We start from the raw sequence: 23,022 nt of genomic DNA, 5'->3' as shown, positions 1-23,022 counted from the left end.
GAGTGTATTGATCTTAGATTGAGTAGCAGCGGGGAGAGGGTTGTTGTGATTCAGTGATGTTCCAAGGTTGCTAGTTGAAGTACTAGAGAAGAATGGGCTGTATTTAGCTAGTGGTATTGTCTCGTTACTCTATATAGTTCTGTTTGTCGCCTTCTTACACATTGTGGCAGCACATTTGAGGAAGGGGTTCTGTTCCTTATTTATTTATTTATTTATTCTGTTCCTTATTTATTTATTTTGATTCTACTTGATTTTCCCAAATTATATGCTTCCTTAGATGTCCTCATTGTGGTTAGCCATTCTGTAGGGTGAGTGTACTATGCCATTAGTTGGTAAGTGTGGTGAATCAGTGGGACATGACACACAGTCCCAGATGTTATTTTGTATTTACTCTGCTGAGGTCCTGAAACCTGTGCCATGCAGGCAATGTTCAAATGTGTTCTTCCAACATAGAGTGAAGATTCTTAAGTTTTCAAAAATGGACACAGGTGGAATAAATCTGAAATAGTTGACAGAAGCATTATGGTAAGACTTTGTGATTTCTACAATGCAAGTCTCAAGGGAGCTGCAACTCTGCCAAATTTTAGACTGACAGCGTTGGAGTTTGCTATTTAAATGGGTCCTGTTTTGTTAATCAAAGCATATAGGGCTGGTTTGACTTTCTTTGATTTGTTTTCTCCAATTTTAGATTTGGCAGCCTTTCTGGTCATTGATGATAGCCTGTTTTAATTAATTATGATTCGCCCCTTGTCATAAATAGATAGTTAAGGGTTAATGTCTCTTTTACCTGTAAAGGGTTAACAAGCTCAGTGAACCTGGCTGATACCTGACCAAAGGACCAATTGGGAGACAAGATACTTTCAAATCTTGGTGGAGGGAAGTTTTTTTTTTGTGCTTTTTGTCCTGTTCTTTGTTCTCTCATGGGATTAAGAGAAGCCAGACATGTAACCAGATTTCTCCAATCTTACTGAACAGCCTCTCAGGTTCCAGATAGTAAGTAATAGATAGAAAGCGGATTAGATTTATGTTTGTTTTCTTTATTTGCAAATGTGTATTTTGCTGGAAGGATATTTCACTTCTATTCGCTGTAACTTATACTTAGGCTGGGAGGGGGAGTCCCTCTGGTCTAGGTGAAGCTGAGACCCTGTAAACATTTTTCCATCTTGATTTTACAGAGATAATTTTTACTTTTTCTTTCTTTAATTAAAAGCTTTTCTTTTAAGAACCTGATTGATTTTTTTATTCCAAGGGAACTGGGTCTGAACTCACCAGGGATTGGTGGGGGGAAAGGAGAGAAGGGGGAGGGAAAGGTTAATTTCTCTCTGTGTTAGGATCCAAGGAGTTGGGATCAGTGTCTCTCTCTCAGAGAGAGTCGGGGGGGGGAGGTGAATTTCCTCTCTGTTTTAAAATTCAAGGAGTTTGAATCACAGTGATCTCCCAGTGTAACCCAGGGAGGGGAAAATCTGGGAGGAAGAAAGGAGAGGGGAATGGTTTATTTCCCTTTGTTTTAAGACCCAAGGGGTTTGGGTTTTGCGTCCCCCAGGGAAGGTTTTGGGGGACAGGGAGTGTACCCAAACACTATATTTTGGGTTGGTGGCAGCGTGATAAAATCTAAGCTAGGAATTAAGCTTAGAAGGTTCATGCAGGTCCCCAATTTCTGAACACTAACGTTCCAAGTGGGAAAGAGACCCTGACACCCCTCCTTTCTGATTCTTGATATGTAGTTTTTGATCTTCCCAATAATTGTCGATATCACAGTAGTGCCCACCGGAATGAAGTAGACACAAAGTTCAGTGGTGATTATTTTCCTTAGGTTTTCTCAAATTTATGTGCAAGTTCTTTTTTCATAGTCTAGTGTCCATTTGAGCAATCATAGACTCTAAGGTCAGAAGGGACCATTATGATCATCTAGTCTGACCTCCTGCACAATGCAGGCCAGAGAATCTCACCCCTCCACTCCTGTAACAAACTCCTAACCTATGTCTGAGTTATTGAAGTCCTCAAATTGTGGTTTGAAGACCTCAAGCTGCAGAGAATCCTCCTGCAAGTGACCCATGCCCCATGCTGCAGAGGAAGGTGAAAAACCTCCAGGGCCTCTGCCAGTCTGCCCTGGAGGAAAATTCCTTCCCGACCCCAAATATGGCGATCAGTTAAACCCTGAGCATATGGGCAAGACTCACCAGCCAGCACCCAGGAAAGAATTCTCTGTAGTAACTCAGATCCCACCCCATCTAACATCCCATCACAGACCACTGGGCACACTTACCTGCTGATCATCGAAGATCAGTTGCCAAAATAATTGCCAAAATTAGGTTATCCCATCATATCACCCCCTCTATAAACTTATCAAGCTTAGTCTTAAAACCAGATATGTCTTTTGCCCCCGCTATTCCCCTTGGAAGGCTATTCCAGAACTTCACTCCTCTAATGGTTAGAAACCTTGGTCTAATTTCAAGTCTAAACTTCCTGGTGTCCAGTTTTTATCCATTTGTTCTTGTGTCCACATTGGTACTAAGCTTAAATAATTCCTCTCCCTCCCTAATATTTATCCCTCTAATATATTTATAAAGAGCAATCATATTCCCCACCCCCCCACACCTTCTTTTGGTTAGGCTAAACAAGCCAAGCTCTTTATGTCTCCTTTCATAAGACAGGTTTTCCATTCCTCGGATCATCCTAGTAGCCCTTCTCTGTACCTGTTCCAGTTTGAATTCATCCTTTTTAAACATGGGAGACCAGAAATGCATACAGTATTTCAGATGAGGTCTCACCAGTGCCTTGTATAATGGTACTAACACCGCCTTATGTCTACTGGAAATACCTTGCCTATTGCATCCTAAAACCTAATTAGTTTTTTTAACAGCCATATCACATTGGCAGCTCATAGTCATCCTGTGATCAACCAACACTCTGAGGTCCTTCTCCTCCTCTGTCACTTCCCCAATTTATAACTAAAATTCTTGTTGTTAATCTCTAAATGCATGACCTTGCACTTTTCACTATTAAATTTCATCCTATTACTATTACTCCAGTTTACAAGGTCATCCAGATCTTCATGTATGATATCCTGGTCCTTCTCTGTTTTAGCAATACATCCCAGCTTTGTGTCATCCACAGACTTTATTAGCACATTCCCACTTTTTGTGGCAAGGTTAGTAATAAGAAGATTAAATAAGATTAGTCCCAAAACTGATCCCTGAGGAACTGCACTAGTAACCTCCTTCCAGCCTGAGAGTTCACCTTTCAGTATGACCCATTGTAGTCTCCCCTTTAACCAGTTCCTTATACATCTTTCAATTTTCATATTGATCCCCATCTTTTCCAATTTAACTAATAATTCCCCATGTGGAGCCGTATCAAATGCCTTACTGAAATCAAGGTAAATTAGATCCACTGCGTTTCCTTTGTCTAAAAAATCTGTTGCCTTCTCAAAGAAAGAGATCAGGTTGGTTTGGCACAACCTACCTTTTGTAAAACCATGTTGTATTTTATCCCAATTACACTGACCTCAATGTCCTTAACTACTTTCTGCTTCCAAATTTTTTCCAAGACCTTGCATACTACAGATGTCAAACTAACAGGCCTATAGTTACTTATGTCTGAAAAATATAGGTATATATTTATGCTCATCATTTCTTCTGTTTAGTGCTTTCTATATTTTAGCTTTCATAGCATTCCATGTAATTTTTTCTAGTTGTCATTTGATTATCCATTTGTATTGAGTAAGTGTTCCAATTGTTCCAAATCTCTTGATCTCATTTAAGTAATTCCTCTGTAGAACAGTGTTGTTGTGCAGTCCACTGAGCTCCTTGTTGTAGATAGTTTTTCTACTGCCAGGGTAGTATGCCAGGGTCATTTATAAGTATTGGTTTATTTTAATCTTTTCTGTAAACTGTAGTCCTTTCTTTGCGATCAGTCCGATGACATGGTATTTACCAAAAGGACAGTTTGCTGCCCTTTTCCATTTCCTGTGTGATTTATATTTTTGGGGGTTAGTCCTGTGAGAACATGCAAAAATACTTTCACTTTTACAACTCACCTTTTCCGTTATGTGGGTTTGATTGAAACTGTGGTATTATTTGCATGCATGATGCTGTGATGTGTTCCAAGTACTGTATATCTATTTCTGCGTACATTGATGGTATTTGTGAACCTATTGCTACATCATCTGCTGGCCCACAGTGTTCACTAATATAGTTAAAACAGGTTGAGCACAAAAGTATGTAATGGGATCAGATGTAATATAAGATCTGTCATTTTTTTCACATTGTTCTTTGTTTCAATTACCCTGAACAAATATAGAAGTTACCTAGTTATCACTTATTCAGGGGGAAGAAAGCTTATTTAGCTTACCCTTTATATGTTATGTATTTTTTTAGATTTCTTTCTTCTCATTGTATCTTTGATTTCACATTCCTCACCCAGTAAGTTATTCTTATTTTTAGCATTTATATTTCCCAGCCATGACTTAAGATCCTTGAAATATACCCTTCAGATTACATCGTAACTATAAAAATTTTATGCAAAATTCTGAAAAGTTGCTATCAACCATTGTGATGGGTTAGAAAAAGAGATGGTATATAAGGTAGGTAGGACCTAAACTTTCTAAGATTTATTTCTCAATCAATACCAACAACTTGGATTGTATTCAAAAATGACCTGAAGTGTCTTATACTTCCCCCACTGCACCCTAACAGGTATGGATGGAACAATGCAAGTTGCTCCATTCTTTCTTTCTCTGAGAGGGTCCACGTCTTAGTTTTGGGTAATTCTGCCTCAGGACTTTCTCATATGAGAAACACAGGGGTCCTGTACTATCCATCTTCCTTTCAGTGGGTACATGATGCTACTGTGGTAAAATTGTTCAGATAAGGGCTAGCTGCTGAAACTGAGTCCTTACAATATGGGAGATTATGCTGCTTGTCTGGGGCAAATACCAGGAAGATACAGTAGATAGATATCTACCTTCTCAGTTGAGGGGGCATTTACCTTTTGTTAACAAATTTAGTCTTGGGGCCCACTAGATACTACCTACTTTGGGCTTTCAGAGAGCAGTAGTATCCAATATTGTTTTTATTCATGTTCATTATTAAAGAAGGTTGGGACTTTTCCTTTGGGCACTGACCCCTTCCTAATTTTGTCACCTCCAGATTAGTTTACTGTGACATGAAACTTCTATTAACATAAGCAGAAAGTGGCTTCCAACTTGTTTAGCGGTGGTTTTCACATGGAGCATATTACAGCAGTGCTCCATCTGTACTGGATCCCAGAGTGTTTACAAGTCTAATTCAAGGTGCTAATTTGATCTCTACTGCTCTATGTCATTTAGTATAAATCCTGGCTATCTTGGAGATTGCCTCTTTCCTCATGTCCCTTCCCTAGAGTTGAAATTAGCAGAGGTGATTGATTATTGTTGCTGCTGCTGCTATTATCTAAAGCTTCAAGATTTAAACCATTAAGGGATGGAGACAGAGCACTTTCACTGTGTCGCCCTCGTCTCAGGAACTTATTTCTTCCAACAAAGCCAAAGTTAGCTGACTGCAAAGCCTATCAGTTTTTTTCAGTTCTTTCCTGAGGGACATGGCTTAGGAGCTGAAGGTTAGTCTGAGTGAAAGCTGTTTACTCCTTTTAGTTGTCACTGTATTAGATTTTTTTTTGTATCAATGTGGCTTTTTTTTAAACGTGTATATTACCCAAGAGAGCATCAGAGGCCACTTTATAAACTAAATTGCTAGGGAGAACATTCATAAAGCAAAAAATATTGAGAAAAATTAGACTAATTATCTTTTGTAGAAGATCTTCAACCACCATCTCCTACATTCAGAATGATTCCAACTAGAATACCAAATATGGGATTAAAAAAAAAAAAAGCTGAAATTTCAGGAAGTTTGAATTCAAACTAAATTTCAAATCCAAGCCTAGTGAGTCAGGCTCATCTCTATTTGTTATTTAGTCATAAAATACTATGCACATATTGGAGCATTTATAAAATAATTCAGATGATGTTTCAGAGCATAAGGCCAAAAGTGGTGATTATGAATAGAAAAGTGCAGGAATCATCCTGAATTGTGTTGTGCCTTAGCAGTGTTTTCCATGGCAATGGTTTCATGTTTTATCCTGAACCTTGTTTTTTAGCCCTGCTTTGTCATCATTTCAGAACCACACTGAACATTGTTTTCTACTGTAGAAGATCAATATCAGGCATTCAATATATTCATTCATTTATTTAGACAATTACATTTTAATGTGCAACTTTCAGCGTGCTACCTGAAGCCTTTCTTGTTTCAGTAAAGCAGCTAGAAAAATAGCAGCTTTGTTGGATCGTGAGAAATATGACCCTTTTTAAAGGTTCTTGTAATTTTATAATTTCTGCTTTCAAAGATGGCCACCATCACCCACACTTTCCAATGGGGCTGAAGCCAGGCTGACCATGTAAAGGTTGAGAAGAGAATGGAAACTGGGAGTGCATCAGGGAAGGGGGAATGTGTTAGAGGATGGGACAGGAAGCTCTGAGAGACAGAAGGCAGGGTGAGGTCAGTGCAGAGAAATGTAGAGAGACGGAGACAGACTTGGGGGGGAATGAGGGAGAGGAAGGCAAAAGGAAACTACAGGGAATTCGGGGAAAAGTGTGAAAAGGTTTATTCATCACCTTTTCTACCCCTCAGGAAGCTTATTGTACATTCAAATCAATCTTCCTTGCATTCTGCTCAATTACCCATGATCTGATTCTGCAGTGTATGGTGTCTTATTTACTGTTGTCTGAAGAATTGGCCAGGACACAAGATTTCAATGTATCCAGTTGTTTGTTTTTAAATAGTTTTCATTTGAAGCATCTTCCCAAGATCACATGTTTGTTTGGGTTTGTACGTTTTCTTTAAGAAAAACTATAATTTTATCCAAAAATTAAACCCAGTATTATGTGCAGTACATATTGCAAGTATCAGAATGCTATTGAGAACTCTACAATGGGACCCAGCCAGCCAGAGTCTCTTGGACGTCTAGGAGACTTTGCATTGGTGGACCTCATTCTAGGATCGAGGCCTTAGATGACACTGCAGAGTGTTAATGTATTTTCTAAATATATATAATAATAAAAAGTAGACTTGTGTTTCCTAGTCTTTTAATTTTTATTAATCTGTGGTGTTAATGTTCCATGTGGCTTTTTGGTATCTTAATCTCTCTCTTGCTTTCTACAGCCTTTTCTAACTTTGTTTTCTATTGTAGTTTTCTATTGTTTTATCTCTGTATGGTGTAGATTTATTATGGAAACACATTTCGAGGAGTAAAACTGCAGTCCATATTGGAGGGAGGAATGTGATTTACCACAGATAGGGAGTTGTTAAATTTTTCAAAATAGTTTAAGCAACAACCCTTACAAAATACAGACCATGCTAGTAGCTGTATGCAATTATATATAGTATGTGCAAGAGTGAAATTGACATAGAAGGTTGAAGCAGCAATAAGCTTTTTGTAAAATCAAGGTCAGATTGTAAGGAGATTTACCAGAAAACCAGTGAGTAACTTTATATCTGTGCACGCAGGTCACTTCCTTTTGTGAATAATTTTTGATGTCATAGAGGTTAGTAAAGCAAAAGGGATTCACAGTTAGAATAGCTGACCATCCAATGTGATGACTGTAGTGTACACTGAATTCACAGATGTGAGCATGTATGACATCAAATATAAGGCCCTACCTAGTTTGTGATATTGCAGAAATTGCAGATCCTGCAATATTAGGATTCCATCGCCATTTTGTCAACCAGGTGCCTGACAGTGGGACACTGGCTGCCAGCCACCTGGTGCTAACAGAAAGACCCCAGCCACCCGGGGCTGATGGAGGGAGCCCTTTGCATTAATGACTGTAATATGGATGCACCAAGTGTCTGGTTATCAAAAAAAGTAGTAGGCATAACGTCGTATGTGAATGTTTATATTGTTCCAGCAAATTTTTCTGAAATAGGTTTTCTCTGGCTTTTCCAAATTACTGCAATTAATAAAGGTCTAGTATTATTTTTCCGCCATTTTCAATGTCTTGTCCACAACTCAGCTGCAATTATTTGACAATCATCCCATGATTCAAGTAGGGTCCTAATTATATATCAATTCACAGAAGCAGCAAAATCAGAAAAGAGAAGTGAGAACGAAAATAATTACAGAAGACTTAAAAGAATCCTGATCCGTAATTTCTCATGGCATTTTATCACTTTTTTCACTGCAATAGTATTTAACTTTCCTTTCAAATTAGGATTTTGTGCCCCTTATACTAGATCCACTTTCCCATATGCACCTTTAAAAAAGCTTTTTTAAAAACCCTAGCTCCGCTTTTATCCTCCATCCCAATTCATCTTTGCAACCCTACTGGCAGTACATCACTTAATGAAAACTGGGATATTAGTTGTTTTTATTATGGGGCTATTAAATTAATATTTTAAATATTAAAAGCAACCCTGTGGACCTAAATAAACGTTTTTGTTTCTTGCCAAGGCTAACTCTATTGGTAATATAGGAATTATCATTTTGCATCAGATCAGTGGGCCATCTAATCCATTATCTTTTCTCTGATAGTGGCCAGCACCAGATGCTTCAGAGGAAGGTGCAAGAAACCCCACAGTAAATTGCCCCCTATGAAGGCCTCATCCTAATATCTGATCGTTGTAGAGCGGCTTAAGCCCTGAAGCATGAGATTTTTATATTTCTTCCCAAAATGTGATCAGCATTAACTGTAATAACTCTAGATTTCCATCCTGGTTAAGTTCTTGACCTAAACATCACCATGTGGCAATTATGCACTGTGTGAATAGTTTTTCCTTTTCAGTTTTGAATTTGCTACCTATCAATGTCATTGAATGTCTCCTTGTTCTTGAGTGATATGAGACAGGGAACAGAGAAGCTCTTGATCTACATCTTCTATATTATTTGTAGGTGGTGCTGTTCTCTTAAAACCACTGTCATATTTCATTTTTATCAACAGTAGTAGAGGCAAAAGCTGTCTTAGCTCCCTGAATACCTTACCTGTTGTGAACTCAGGGACCTTGAAATTTTTTTCCCCACTACGCTAAACAAAAAATCCATAGGACTTGGAGAAGTGTAGCTCCACGTGCCATAGTGCCATGCAAACATTAGGCAAGTGAAAATAAACTTTTTTTCTTTTTTTTTTTTTTTTACATAATGTTCAGTGGAAACAAGTATTTCCTTTTTGGAACTCGCATCTCCTTATCTTCAAAATGCTTCAGTTCAGCTGTTGAGAACATTGATTGGATCAGCTGTTATGAGGCAAAGTATAAAAACAGTTGGGTGTACTCTGAACTTTCTTTCAATATTCTGATTTGCATATTTCTAAACTATGCTTCAGAGAAAATGGGCAGAGTAAGACGTAGGGTATCTTTACACTGCAATTAAAAACCTGTGCTGGCCCATGCCAGCTGATTTGGGTGTGTGGGGCTTGGGCTGTGAGGCTGTTTAATTGCAGTGTAGATTTCCAGGCTCGGGCTGCAGCCCAAGCTCTGGGACCCTCCCACCTCTCAGGGCCCTAGAGCCTAGACTCCAGCCTGAGCCTGGAAGTCTACACTGCAGTTAAACAGCCCTGCAGTCCAAACCCCAGAAGCCTAAGTCAGCTGGCACAGACCAGCTGCGGGTGTCTAATAGCAGTGTAGACATATCCATAGGCTTTAAGCGCCTAATGAATGATAGCACGTAACAGGTGACGAGCCCTATATTTATATTTCAAATGTTATTATGAGTCGAAGAGCCAGGAGCTTATATGCTCAACCTTTCCATAATGTGAATTCATTTTATTTTGTTTTATTTTATGTATTATAGCACTGCCTGGTGTGCTCGATGCTGCACAGGCGTATAGGAGGATACAGTCAGAATATAAAAAAATGTATGTGTTAGCTCTGCACCACTATGATAGAAAATACAGTTTTGGGGCTAGCGGATCAGAAGGGAGAATCGACTTTCTTTTTATACTTATTTAGCAACCCTAATAAGCTTAATGCAAGTTAGTATGGATTTCTCTGGACATGTTGAAACAACTGATAGTAACATTTATAAAGGAAAGTCTTTGAGAGTTGGAACTAATTCCTATGAATTTGGTGTAACTTCTCAAAGTGAAATCAGCCATATTCTGTTTGTTTCTCATTGGTGCAAGAAGATTAAACTGAATAGATGATTTGCGTCTATTAAAATATTTACATCTTAGTTCTTTTCTTAGGGGCTCTTAATTCTCATAGACTCATAGGTCAGAAGGGACCAATATGATTATCTAGTCTGACCTCCTGCACAAGGCAGGCCACAGAACCCCACCCATCCAATTTTATAACAACCCCTAACCCAGGACCGAGTTATTGAAATCCTCAAAATTGGTTTGAAGACCTCAAGCTGCAGAGAATCCACCAGCAAGCGACCCGTGCCCCACGCTGCAGGGGAAGGCGAAAAACCTCCAGGGCCCCTGCCAATCCGCCCTGGAGGAAAATTCCTTCACGACCCCAAATATGGCGATCAGCTAAACCCTAAGCATGTGGGCAAGACTCACCAGCCGGCACCCAAGAAGGAATTCTCTGCAGTAACTCAGTTCCCATCCCATCCAACATCTCCCCGCAGACCATTGAGCAGACCTATCTGGTGGTAATCCAAGATCAATTGCCCAAATTAATGATCCTATCATAACATCCCCTCCATATACTTATCAAGCTTTGTCTTAAAGCCAGAAAAGTCTTTTGCCCCCACTACTTCCCTCAGAAGGCTGTTCCAGAACTTCACTCCCCTAATGGTCAGAAACCTTCGTCTAATTTCAAGTCTAAACTTCCTGATATCCAATTTATACCCATTCGTCCTCGTGCCTACATTAGTACTAAACTTAAATAATTCCTCTCCCTCCCTAATGTTAACCCCCCTGATATATTTATATAGAGCAAGCATATCCCCCCGCAGCCTTCTTTTGGCCAGGCTAAACAAGCCAAGCTCTTTGAGTCTCCTTTCATAAGGCAGTTTTTCCATTCCTCGGATCATCCTTGTAGCCCGTCTCTGAACCTGTTCCAGTTTGAATTCATCCTTCTTGAACATGGGACACCAGAACTGCACACAGTATTCCAGATGGGGTCTCACCAACGCCTTATATAACGGTACTGACACCTCCTTATCCTTGCAGGAAATACCCCGCCTGATGCATCCCAAAATCGCATTTGCTTTTTTAACAGCCGTATCACATTGGCAACTCATAATCATCCTGCTATCAACCAGTACCCCAAGGTCCTTCTCCTCCTCCGTCGCTTCCAACTGATGCGCCCCCAACGTATATCCAAAATTCTTATTATTAATTACTAAGTGCATGACCTTGCACTTTTCACAATTGTATTTCATCCTATTTCTATTACTCCAGTTTACAAGGTGGTTCAGATCTTCCTGAATAGTATCCCTGTCCTTCTCCGTGTTAGCAATACCCCCCAGCTTTGTGTCATCCGCAAACTTTATTAGCACATTCCCGCTCTTTGTGCCAAGGTCAGCAATAAAAAGGTTAAATAAGATCGGTCCCAAAACCGATCCTTGAGGGACTCCACTAGTGACCTCCTTCCAGCCTGACAGTTCACCTTTCAATACGACCCGCTGGAGTCTCCCCTTTAACCAGTTCCTTATCCACCTTACAACTTTCATATTCATCCCCATCTTTTCCAATTTAACTAACAGTTCCCCATGCGGAACCGTGTCGAACGCCTTACTGAAATCTAGGTAAATTATATCTACCGCATTTCCTTTATCTAAGTAATCCGTCACCTTCTCAAAGAAGGAGATCAGATTGGTTTGACACGATCTACCTTTAGTAAATCCGTGTTGCAATTCGTTCCAATTACCATTGACCTCTATGTCCTTAACTACTTTCTCCCTTAAAAATTTTTCCAAGACCTTACATACTACAGACGTCAAGCTAACAGGCCTATAATTACCCGGATCACTTTTATTCCCTTTCTTAAAAATAGGAACTACATTAGCAATCCTCCAGTCATACGGCACAACTCCCGAGTTTATCGATTGCTTAAAAATTCTCGCTTATGGGCTCGCAATTTCACGCGCCAGTTCCTATAATATTCTCGGATGGAGATTGTCCGGGCCCTCCGACTTTGTCCCATTGAGCTGTTCAAGTACGGCCTCTACCTCAGTTGCGGTAATATCCACTTCCATATCCACATTCCCATTTATCATCCCTCCATCATCGCTAGATTCCTCACTAGTCTTATTAAAAACTGAGGCAAAGTACTTGTTTAGATGTTGGGCCATGCCTAGGTTATCCTTAACCTCCATTCCATCCTCAGTGTATAGCGGCCCCACTTCTTCTTTCTTTGTTTTCTTCTTATTTATGTGGCTGTAGAACCTTTTACTATTGGTTTTGATTCCCTTTGCAAGGTCCAGTTCAATGCGGCTTTTAGCCTTCCTCACTTTATCCCTACATGTTCTGACCTCACCAAGGTAGCGTTCCTTACTGATCCTGCCTTTCTTCCACTCCCTGTAAGCTTTCTGCTTTTGTCTAATCCCCTCTCTGAGTTGCTTGCTCATCCAGTTTGGCCTACAACTCCTGCCCATGGTTTTTTTCCCCTTTCTTGGGATGCAGGCTTCCGACAGTCTCCGCAGCTGCGACTTAAAGTAATTCCAGGCCTCCTCCGCATTTAAATCCACTAATTCCTCCATCCAATCCACTTCCCTAACTAATTTCCTTAACTCTTTAAAATTAGCCCTCAAGAAGTCAAAAACCCTAATCCCAGATCTACATTTGTTTATCCTTCCATCTAGTTTGAACTGAATCAGCTCATGATCACTCGAACCAAGGTTTTCCCCTACCACCATTTCTTCTACGAGGTCCTCACTGCTCACCAACACCAAATCTAAAATGGCATCCCCTCTCGTTAGGTACTTCAACTACTTGATGAAGAAATCCATCCGCTATCACATCCAGGAAAATCTGACCCTTATTATTCTTGCAAGCACTCGTCCTCCAGTCTATATCCGGGAAGTTGAAGTCCCCCATAATCACACATTTCCCCTTTGTGTTTACTTCATTAAAGACATTAAAGAGGTCTCTATCCATATCCCAATCAGATCCTGGCGGTCTATAGCACACCCCAAGCACTATCTCAGGGGAAGCTCTAGTTGCTTTTTTACCCAGTGTGATTTTTGCCCAGACAGACTCTGTCTTATCTATTCCATCGCTTGTTATTTCGCTACAGTTAATTTCATCATTGATGTACAAGGCTACACCACCACCTTTGCCTTTCTTCCTGTCTTTTCTAAACAGCACATAGCCTTCAATACCCGTGCTCCAGTCATGAGTACTATTCCACCAGGTTTCGGTTGTCCCTATAATATCCGGTTTCACTTCCTGCACCAGTAACTCCAGTTCCTCCATCTTGTTACCTAGGCTCCTCGCATTAGTGTACAGACCTTTTAATTTTCGGCGTTTGGCGTCAGTGACATTCTTTCCCCCGTCGTGCAGAGACCTTCTACCACCAGCATCACCCGTTACTCTGGTTTCTACTCCACTATTCCTCCTTGGATCAATTCTTGGGACCGCAAGGGTATCCCCTCTCACTTTGTTTACTTCCCTCTCCAGGTTATATTCCGGCGTGGAGATCTCCCGAACATCTCCCAACCATCTCCCCCAACTTCCTAGTTTAAAGCTTTCTTGATGAGGTCGGCGAGCCTCCATCCTAGAATTCTATTTCCCTCCTTGCTTAGATGAAGTCCATCCTGAGCGAACAGTCGTCTATCCGTAAACGCTTCCCAGTACTTGAGCTGTAGTCATGCAGAACAACTCCCAACGATGGAAGAAAAGTAGAAAATAGAACATCATAAAAGTCTTTCTTCACAGCCATATATATATGAATTCTTTAAACAAAAAATTCTTATCCATTTCCATCCCTTTTCCCCCACCACATATTGTGTGTAAGACCGAAGGCTTCACATCAATCTTCTCATATTAATTATGTGTGTCATACAAATTACTAAGGAACCACTAGGTATCATATGTGCTTATTAAGATTTGGTGTTGTTTTTCTATGCTCTCTCATTAGAAATATACAGAGGCCTGTATGTCAGAGTAGTTCTCCATATGTCACAATGCATACAGACACTTTAATTTTGCAAAATCTCATTCTGTGTTCATCTGCTTATGAATCTCAGTGAGCAGCACATGGGAGCAGGTCTACACTACAGCAGGGATCAACACTCTGAGACTGAACCACCAGCGGTCGATTTAGCAGGTCTTGTAAAGACCCACCAAATTCACTGCAGATCACTCTCCAGTTGATCCCTGTACTCTACCTTTGAAGACAAGTAATCTCCCTTCAACTCCTCATAGTGCAGATCCCATGGTAACTTGTCCTAAAGTACATCAACTCCAGCTACGTAATTCACGTAGCTGGAATTGCGTAGCATAGGTCAACTTACTGCAGTAGAGTAGACATAGCCTGAGACGCAAAGTATTTGATCGAGCACTTTTCCACTGATTTAATGATTTGTTGCTCTGTGCTTGTTTTACAGGCCAAAGTTCAAAAAATGTCAGTTCATCTCAAAGCATAGAGAGCTTGTCTGCAGGACGTGAATACACAGGATCTCCTCCTTTGTCTGCATCCAAGAAAGATTTCTTTTTCAGTACCATCTCCCGTTCTCGTTCCCACAGCAAAACTATGGGCAGAAAAGAGTCTGTAAGTTCCTGAACATTGTGAGCTGGTTTGGGTTTGGTATTTTTTCCATGGCATATTGTTTCACTTATTGGAATTGATATTCTTTCTTATTAATTGTTTGCCTTTGAAAATATTCCCCAAGCAGAAATTAATGACAAACCAGAAATCACTGAAGATATTTGTATAATATTGTTTGCTAAATAGCATCTGCTCTTTGCTCTCAATCCCACAACCGTACATTATCTTCTGAAGCCTCTGAAAGTCTCTCGTGGGCCAGATCAGAGGAGAGACTCCTGCAAGTTCATTTCTTTCATTAGACTTCAGGAGTGGGCCTGAAACTAATAAATAGTTCAGACACTGACTTTATAGTCATCAGATCCAAATGTATCCCCCTTAAATTCCCTAATATACTAGAAGTTTCCCACAATGTCTGTCACATCTGTATCCTACAATGACAGTTATATCTCCAAGCAGCCACTTTGTTAAGCCACAAGAAATTCTTATATAAAAAACTTATTACTTTCATGTAAGGAAATCTGCTGATGTGATAGGTGCTGTGTAGAACTTACCACCTTACTAAAGAGCTTAGAGGAGATCTAGTTTGATTAATCTTGTGTGTTATGGGCTCAAGCTCCTTCACTGAAATAAAAAATAATTAATTTAAACTTAAAAAAAAATTTTCTTCAGCCATCGGCCTCACATAATCTTTCTGATTGTTAGAGACATATTTATGTAATGAAAAACTGTAGAGTTTTTTGCTCAGAAATGGAGGGAAAATGTACGTTTTCTGTGTTTTTACAAATTTATGTTGATAGAATTTCCTGTTAATTTCACCAAGTAATTGTAATAGCAAAATTTCTGTACTATACCAAAACTTTCAATATTCAGAGATCCCAGAAATACAAACGCACAATGATAAGTTAAAGACAGAATGGAAACATTAACTGTGAATGTCATAACTTTAAAGTTTTAACCCTAAGATTACAAATAATATAGATTTTTCTGTTTGGTATTTAAAATTTGCTACCTTACTGGAAAAGTTTTTTTTTTTTTAAATATTATATTTTTAAATTTAAGACCTTGCCTACTTGTTTTTCAAATGAAGAAAACATGTCCATTCAGCTTTTTACTCAGCTCTTTTCAAACAATATACTGGGAATAACGAAGACACTGGAGTGGGAGTTACTTGCTTTTTCCTTTTATTGGGGTGCCTAAAGATACAAGTATATAAGGCCTTGTCTACACTGGCAAGTTTCTGCACAGTAAAACAGCTTTCTGCGTTGTAACTCCTAAGATGTACACGCTGCCAAGCCACTTAGTGCACAGAAACTAAGAGGCAAGAGGTGTAGAGCTTTCTGCGCCAGCACAGACACCCTGGTCAATTACAGTGCTGCGATTGGCCTCCAAGAGATGTCCCACAATGCCTGTTCTTGCCCCTCTGGTCATCAGTTTGAACTCTACTGACCTCAGGTGACCAACTGTGAGCCCCACCCCTTAAATTCCTTTGGAATTTTGAACGTCCCCTTCCTGTTTGTTCGTTGATGCGTCCAATGGTCTCAGAGCATCTTTCCAGGTGACCATGTCTGCTCCATACACCAGGCGATCCACCACTTGGAGCAATGCTGAGCTGCTGGACCTCATCAGCATTTGGGGAGAGGAGGCTGTCCAGTCCCAGCTGCACTTCAGCCATAAGAATTATGATACCCATGGACAAATTTCACAATGCATGACACAAAGGGATCATGACCAGAACACACTGCAGTACAGGGTCAAAGTGAAGGAGCTATGGAACGCCTACCAGTGGAGACTTCAGTGGCTCACGTGCCAGTCAAGAGTGGACTGAGCCAGGAGGAGAAAATCTTGGAAAGGATGTGGAGGGGGAGGAGGATCCAGAGGCAGAGGATGACTCGGAGCTCAGAGAAGCATGCAGCCAGGAACTCTTCTCTACCCCGGAGGAGGCTAGCCAGTCACAGCTGGCAGAGCTTGGCGAAGCGCAAACAGGAGAGGAGGCCCCTGGTAAGTAGCTTTGATTTTCTGGAATCGCTGAAGCGAGTTGTTGGGGATAAGAGGGTTGCAGAAAGCAGGCTTGTATCTGTATGATGCACGTACCACACATGCCTAGTCTGAGCAGCAGAACAGGGTGTTGATTGATTCCCTCACTTCATGCCTCAGATCTCCACAGAACTCGCATGGAGATACTGGGCAATCCAGTATCCTTGGCAGAGCTGCAGGTTCCTTGGCAGAGCTGCTTTGTTTCTTGCCCCATTAAGGGTAAATTTGCTGCACCACTCTGCCATTACAAGGGTGATGGGGGGACCATTGCTGCACACAGGTGAGCCATATAAGGACCAAGGCAGAAGCTGCAGGCTTGGAGAAGACCTTCACTTGATTCCCTGTTCACTCTCAGCAGTGAGATATCTTCCCTAATGAACACAGCCTGTGGAATATGTGGGGACAGTAATGACTATAAGCCCCCCCTACAGTGCTGGCTCTCCCCAAGAGCCACGTGCCCAGTGTACAGTACGGTCCTGGAATGCTGATTTTCCCTGCCCCTGCAGTTATTCACCATTTTGAAGGTCTTGTGGCTCATGTGTGCTTGCTGGGGGTCAGCCAGTTAGTCACAGGTATATGAGTACAGGCTGTGTTTTTAAATCACTGAATCAGTGGTCCGTGTGTTGCAAACAATACTGCTTCTATAAAATATTGCATTTTGGTTTCACAAATATGACTTTGGGAGCCCCGTCTCTCTCTCTCTGTTATCACCGGCTGAACGGCTGCACAGAATTAGAAAGCGGCCACAAAGAACTGAAGAGGGATTTCTACATGATGTCATTATGCATTCTGCAGCCAAGAAGCAGGAATTGGAGGAGTGGCGGGACAGCGAGAAGAGGGACCAAACAGAGAACATGGCACGCCAGAAAGATGTGCGACCTTAAACTTTATGGAGCACCAAGTGGATGTGCTCTAGGCACTACTAGCACTGCAAACCAAACAGCTCTGCACCCACCCTCCCCTGCAGCCACTGTCGCAAAACTTTCCCATGCGCTCCCGAGACACCACCAACACATTCTTATCAACCTCCTGGCTCCAGTCTATACCTGCTGCATTCCACTCCTGCCCCATCACAGTCCAGCCCTGCGGACTCCCAGTACCCACTGCACTCAACACCTGTCCCTCTGTAGTTTAGCCCTGCTGAACTACAGTACCTGCTGCACTGGACTTCAGAGGAGAAGGTTAGATATGATATCTGGACATATACAAATCTTTAATCATCCTGGGACCCCGCCTCCTCCTGAGACCCTCCCTTTCCCTATCTCCCTCAGTGCTGATGTGTTTGTTTCTCCCTCCCCTCTGGTGATTGTTTTTTAATAAAAGAAATGTTTTGGTTTGAAAGCAATCTTTATTCCATTAATTGAAAGCAAAAAGGGCCTTGCAAAGCAACAGACAATTTTCTTACACCTTCATAATTCATCGTCTGCACCAATCACAATCACCTCCTAATATTACAAGCGCTGCACTCCTGAGCATAACAACAAACATTAGTGCCTTTCAGCTTCAAATTGCTGATCCTTATGGCCCCTCGCTGGGCCCCTCTAATGGCCTTGGTCGCTGGCTGTTCAAATTCAGCCTCCAGGCACTGAGCCTCAGCAGTCCAGCCCTGAGTGAAGCTTTCACCCTTCCCTTCACAAATATTATGTAGCGTACAGCACGCGGCTATAAGCATAGGACTATTGTCATCGGCCAAGTCCAGCCTCCCATATAGGCAGTGCCAATGGGCCTTTAAACATCCAAAAGCACACTCAACGGCCATTCTGCACTTGCTCAGCCCACTGTTGAACCGCACCTGTCAAGGTGCCCTGTGTATGGCTTCATAAGCCACAGCATTAAGAGGTAGGCAGGGTCTCCCAGGATCACAGTGGGCATTTCAACTTCCCCTACAGTGATCTTCTGGTCCAAGAAGAAAGTCCCTGCTTGCAGCTTCCTGCACGGGCCAGTGTTTTGGAGCAGGATGCAATTAATGGCCCTGCATACTTCCGTCAACCCATTCCAAACTGGTTAGCAACCAATCAGTAGCAGTCTGGAGTAGCCAGGTTCCACAGTGCAATTGCCACACACTTCTCCAACGACAGGGCAGCTCTCATTCTCGTGTCCTTGCGTCGCAGGGCTGGGGCGACCTCATCACACAGTCCCATGAATATCCCATGAATGTGGTTTTCCTCACCTGAAAGTTCTATAGCCACTGCTCATCATCCCAGAGGTGCATGATGATGTGATCCCACCACTCAGTGCTTGTTTCCCGAGCCCAAGAGTGGCCTTCCACTGTGGTCAGCATCTCCGTGAATGACACAAGCAATCTAGTGTCGTAGCTACTATGCATGGCGAGATCAATGTTGAGCTCCTCTTGCCTTTGTAATTTAAGGAATAACTCCACTGCCACTCATGACGTGTTAGAATGAGCAGCATATTGATCAACAGTGTGGGATCCATTCCTACAGAATGAAGAGGCAGAGTGTGCAGTACACAAACCATTGAAAGATGGCATCAAATGCAGATGGAAGCACAGGGATTGCTGGGATGCGAAGCAATGCATCACGGGGCATCAGGACAGGATCCAGAATGCCCTGCAACTCCCTCTGCCTTCCCACAATGCTTAGTGGCAGAAGAAAAAGAGATGCTTTGTGGGATAGTTGCCCAGAGTGCACCGCTGCAAGTGTGAACATGCTGTTGTGCAGGCAGTTGACTCTGTGAACATACAGCGACGGTTTCCTTTCAGCACTCTCTGAGTGGCGCTGTAACTCTGCCAGTATAGACATACCCCAAGTAGTGTTTTTCCAGTTACAAGAATAAGCTCCACTTGAACTGCTCTAGTCTACTTTGCTCTGTGCGGGCAGACTCCCCTGCATCCACAGAGAGCCCCACATGCAGAACAGCTTGCAGAATCAGGGCCCACGAATGCAAGAAACATTAACTCCTGGGCACTGCCTGAGGCACAGTGGGTTGAGTTACAGGACAGAATGGAAACCTTACATCTCTCTCCCTGCCTGCCTGAGACGAAGTAAAACAAAACACATTACTTAAAATGTATTTTTGTAGGGATTTTAAGTATAAATGTGTATATTTTATGGTATAATTTAAAAGGGTCTAAATCTGAGCAATTATGTCTACAGGTTGTGGTCTGGCTATCATGCTTAATCTCTTGTGTGTAAATGGAGTTTAAGACTAGTGCCTCTTTTATACTGTAATACTGGATCTACAAGAGTTTTCTATGATACCACTCATGCTTGCTTAGAGTCCCTTGAGAATCCCATTATACGTTTTCTGAGTAATTGATTTTCTCAACACTTCTGTTGTTACTTTGTGTTTTCTTTTCTTATTTTCACTGGATTACTTGAAGAAAGGTTGAGGGAGGGAATGTTTCAAAGGAATAAATCTGTAGTCTCGGTGTTATGGTCCGTTTATGAAAACGTCTCAGAATCACTAGTAAATTCATAACATGGCAGTCTTAAGCAGAGCACAAATTTTCCTAAGGGTTCTTTAAATTACATCATATGCTTTACACTGTAGTACCTCAGAACTAAAAAAATTGAGCCATATTTACTTCCGACCACTAAAACTATTTCCCCATGTTCAGCTTTTTGACTGCCTTGTTGTAGAACAGAAGTGTTTTAATTCACATCAGCTACTAATGGAAAAGTTTTACTTAAATTTGCTCTTGATTGCTAAGGATGATCACTTGTTTGCATTTCCTCACATATTTTATAAAGGGGGTGAGAACAAATAGTGCAGCCCAGTGTCCCAAAGTAAATTAAGTCAATTTCTCTCAGGCCAGTAATTTATAGCTGATTCATTGAGAACTGTTTTGAGAGGGGAAAAAGAGGCAAAGGACTTGAAAACATATTGGGTTCACTTTATTGTTGAATTTATTTTCTATATTGTGACTGATCTCATACCTTTTTGGTAGATGATAGTTGTATTACTGTTTAATATTTTGTACATTTTGCCAATTCTAGTTATATTATGGATTATGTCCAAGAATTTTTTATGGAAAGCGACTCTAGTGGGCACTTAATCATACCTCAGTCATTTTTAAAAATGGTTTTGATGTATTTAAACATCAGCCATTACTCATTTTATGGACACCAGAAAAGCTCATTTCCCACCCTCAAAGGTCTTTGCTAAGAAAAGAGTGAGAGGAGGAAAACATATACACAGAAACACATGCCCTACGGTGAGGAAATTGCAATAATTTAGCCCCACAAGTAGAGCAGGGCAATTTTTGTAAAAAATGCAGTTTGTCAACCCAAAACAATTAGCAAATTCATGTCAAGTTTAATAGTTAAGAGCCAAACTGAGAAAATCAAAATGTTTCAGAATGTATCAAAATGAAACATTTCATTTCAACCCAGCTTGAAATGTTGTGTTTTGACTTCAGGCATTTTGATAGAAACACAGGATTAGAGTCACAAAATGCTGGGAAGAGTGCAGGAGGACCTCCCTTATACAAGAACATTTAGCCCTGTGATCAGGGTATTCACTTGGGATGTGTGAGACCCCATTATGAATTAATAGGAATTGCCACTGTGAATGACAATGAATAGTCAATCATTCAGAGAAAGAAAATGAGAATGGTTCTATTACCCTAGTGGTTAAGGATGGGCGGCACGTGCCTCCCGCATTTGGGAGGCTGGCCCGAGCGCCAGAAGCAACCCCCAGTGCCAAGACTATGACTAGATGATCATAATGGTCCCTTCTGACCTTAAAGTCTATGAGTCTGTGCAGTGTGGGAGACTCAAGTTCAAATCCTTTCCCCATGTCAGGCAGAGGAGGGAATTTCCTCCCACATCCCAGCTGAGTGCTCTAACACCAAGGCTAAAGGTTGTAAAGAAGGTTCCCTCCGCCCACCCAAGTTTTGTTTTAACGTGACTCAATTTTTTTTTTTACTTTCTGATTTGCCAAAAATCTCATTTTCTATTTGACCTAAAGCTTTTTCAAAAAAAAAAATTCAAAAATGCCAGCAAACCAAAAAATCCATTATTTTTCCAGCTCAAGGTTGCAAGATTGTTCTGAGATAAATGGATGTAGCTTGCATACATTTTTCAAATTCTGAGTCATGACCAATACATTGGACTTCACTTGGAAAGGACATGATCAAAACTGATTCTTAACTTGATTCACTGCCTCCAGCTGAATCACTTTGACAAGGAGGAGCAAGACTAGGGGGAGGAATAGCTCAGTGGTTTGAGCATTGGCCTGCTAAGCCCAGGGTTAAGAGTTCAGTCCTTGAGGGGGCAATTTGGGGCAAAATCAGTACTTGATCTTGCTGTGAAGGCAGTAGGCTGGACTCGGTGATCTTTCAGGGTCCCTTTCAGATCTATGAAATATGTGTATCTCCATATATATTAGACTTCTCATGCTGAGGGTCTCTACTCCTCTAAAAGAGCAAAATTCCTGTTAAGTGCTGAGAAGGTGATGTATTTCCTAAACCCAAAGAGTGATGAAAATACATTCACTGTTACTGTCTTCAGAGACAAGGGCTATTTACATTTTTAGCTGAAAACTTTAATGCTAAACTTGAGGTGCTGGGGGTGCTGCCACACCCCATGGTTTGAAGTGGTTTCCATCATATATAAGGTTTACAGTTTGGTTCAATGGTTCTCAACACTCCCACTATACACATTGCTCCAGCACCCTGGCTTAAGGGCCCCTCTTGGCAGGAATACTTGAAGTAGAAAGACTCTGGGGCCATCACCTCACAAGGAGGAGCAGCTTAACTGTTATATGAAAAGCATCTGGTGCCCTTCGTCCTCCCAGCAGCAGCAATCATGATGGAAAAGAACAGCGGTTCTCAAACTGTGGGTCAGGACCCCAAAGTGGGTTGTGACCCCATTTTAATGGGGTCACTAGGGCTGGCTAAGACTTGCTGGGGCCCAGGACCCAAGCTTAAGGGCTTCAGCCCTGGGCATCAGGGCTCAGGTTACAGGCCCTCTGCCTGGGGCTGAAGCCCTTAGGCTTCAGCTTTGGCCCCCTGGCCTGGGGAGAGGGGGTTTTGGCTTTGCCCCCCACCCTGGGGTGGTGGGGCTTGGGCAGACTCAGGCTTGGGTACCCCCACCTGGGGTTCTGTAGTAATATTTGTTGTCAGAAGGAGGTCATGGTGCAATGAAGTTTGGGAACCCCTGGAATAGAGCTCTGGCATCGTTTCCTCTCATTACCTATCTCCCCCACCCTATGAGCAGACTGTGGACAGATTTGCAGCCCTTCGTTTCACCTTCTTTCAACTACAAGCATTAAGAACATTCAGTTCCTGTTCTTGGCAAATAGCAGGGCTGACAGCTCTTAGTTTTGGCAAACA

At 41.6% G+C, this 23,022-nt stretch overlaps 1 protein-coding gene across 4 annotated transcripts in view; it reads left to right on the top strand.

The window, feature by feature from the left end:
• Window positions 1–23,022, top strand: part of TBC1D5 (TBC1 domain family member 5) — a 518,872-nt gene that overhangs the window by 425,772 nt on the left and 70,078 nt on the right. For all 4 annotated transcript variants that reach the window (XM_030550915.1, XM_030550913.1, XM_030550914.1 and 1 more), the window contains one exon: window positions 14,530–14,693. In XM_030550915.1, the coding sequence (XP_030406775.1) occupies window positions 14,530–14,693 (164 nt within the window). The remainder of the gene's footprint in view (window positions 1–14,529; window positions 14,694–23,022) is intronic.

Source organism: Gopherus evgoodei, chromosome 2 (genome assembly GCF_007399415.2).
Source record: "Gopherus evgoodei ecotype Sinaloan lineage chromosome 2, rGopEvg1_v1.p, whole genome shotgun sequence".
NCBI lineage: Eukaryota > Metazoa > Chordata > Testudines > Testudinidae > Gopherus > Gopherus evgoodei.
Note: the sequence above shows the minus strand (reverse complement) of the source record. Positions and strands in the feature narration are given on the sequence as shown.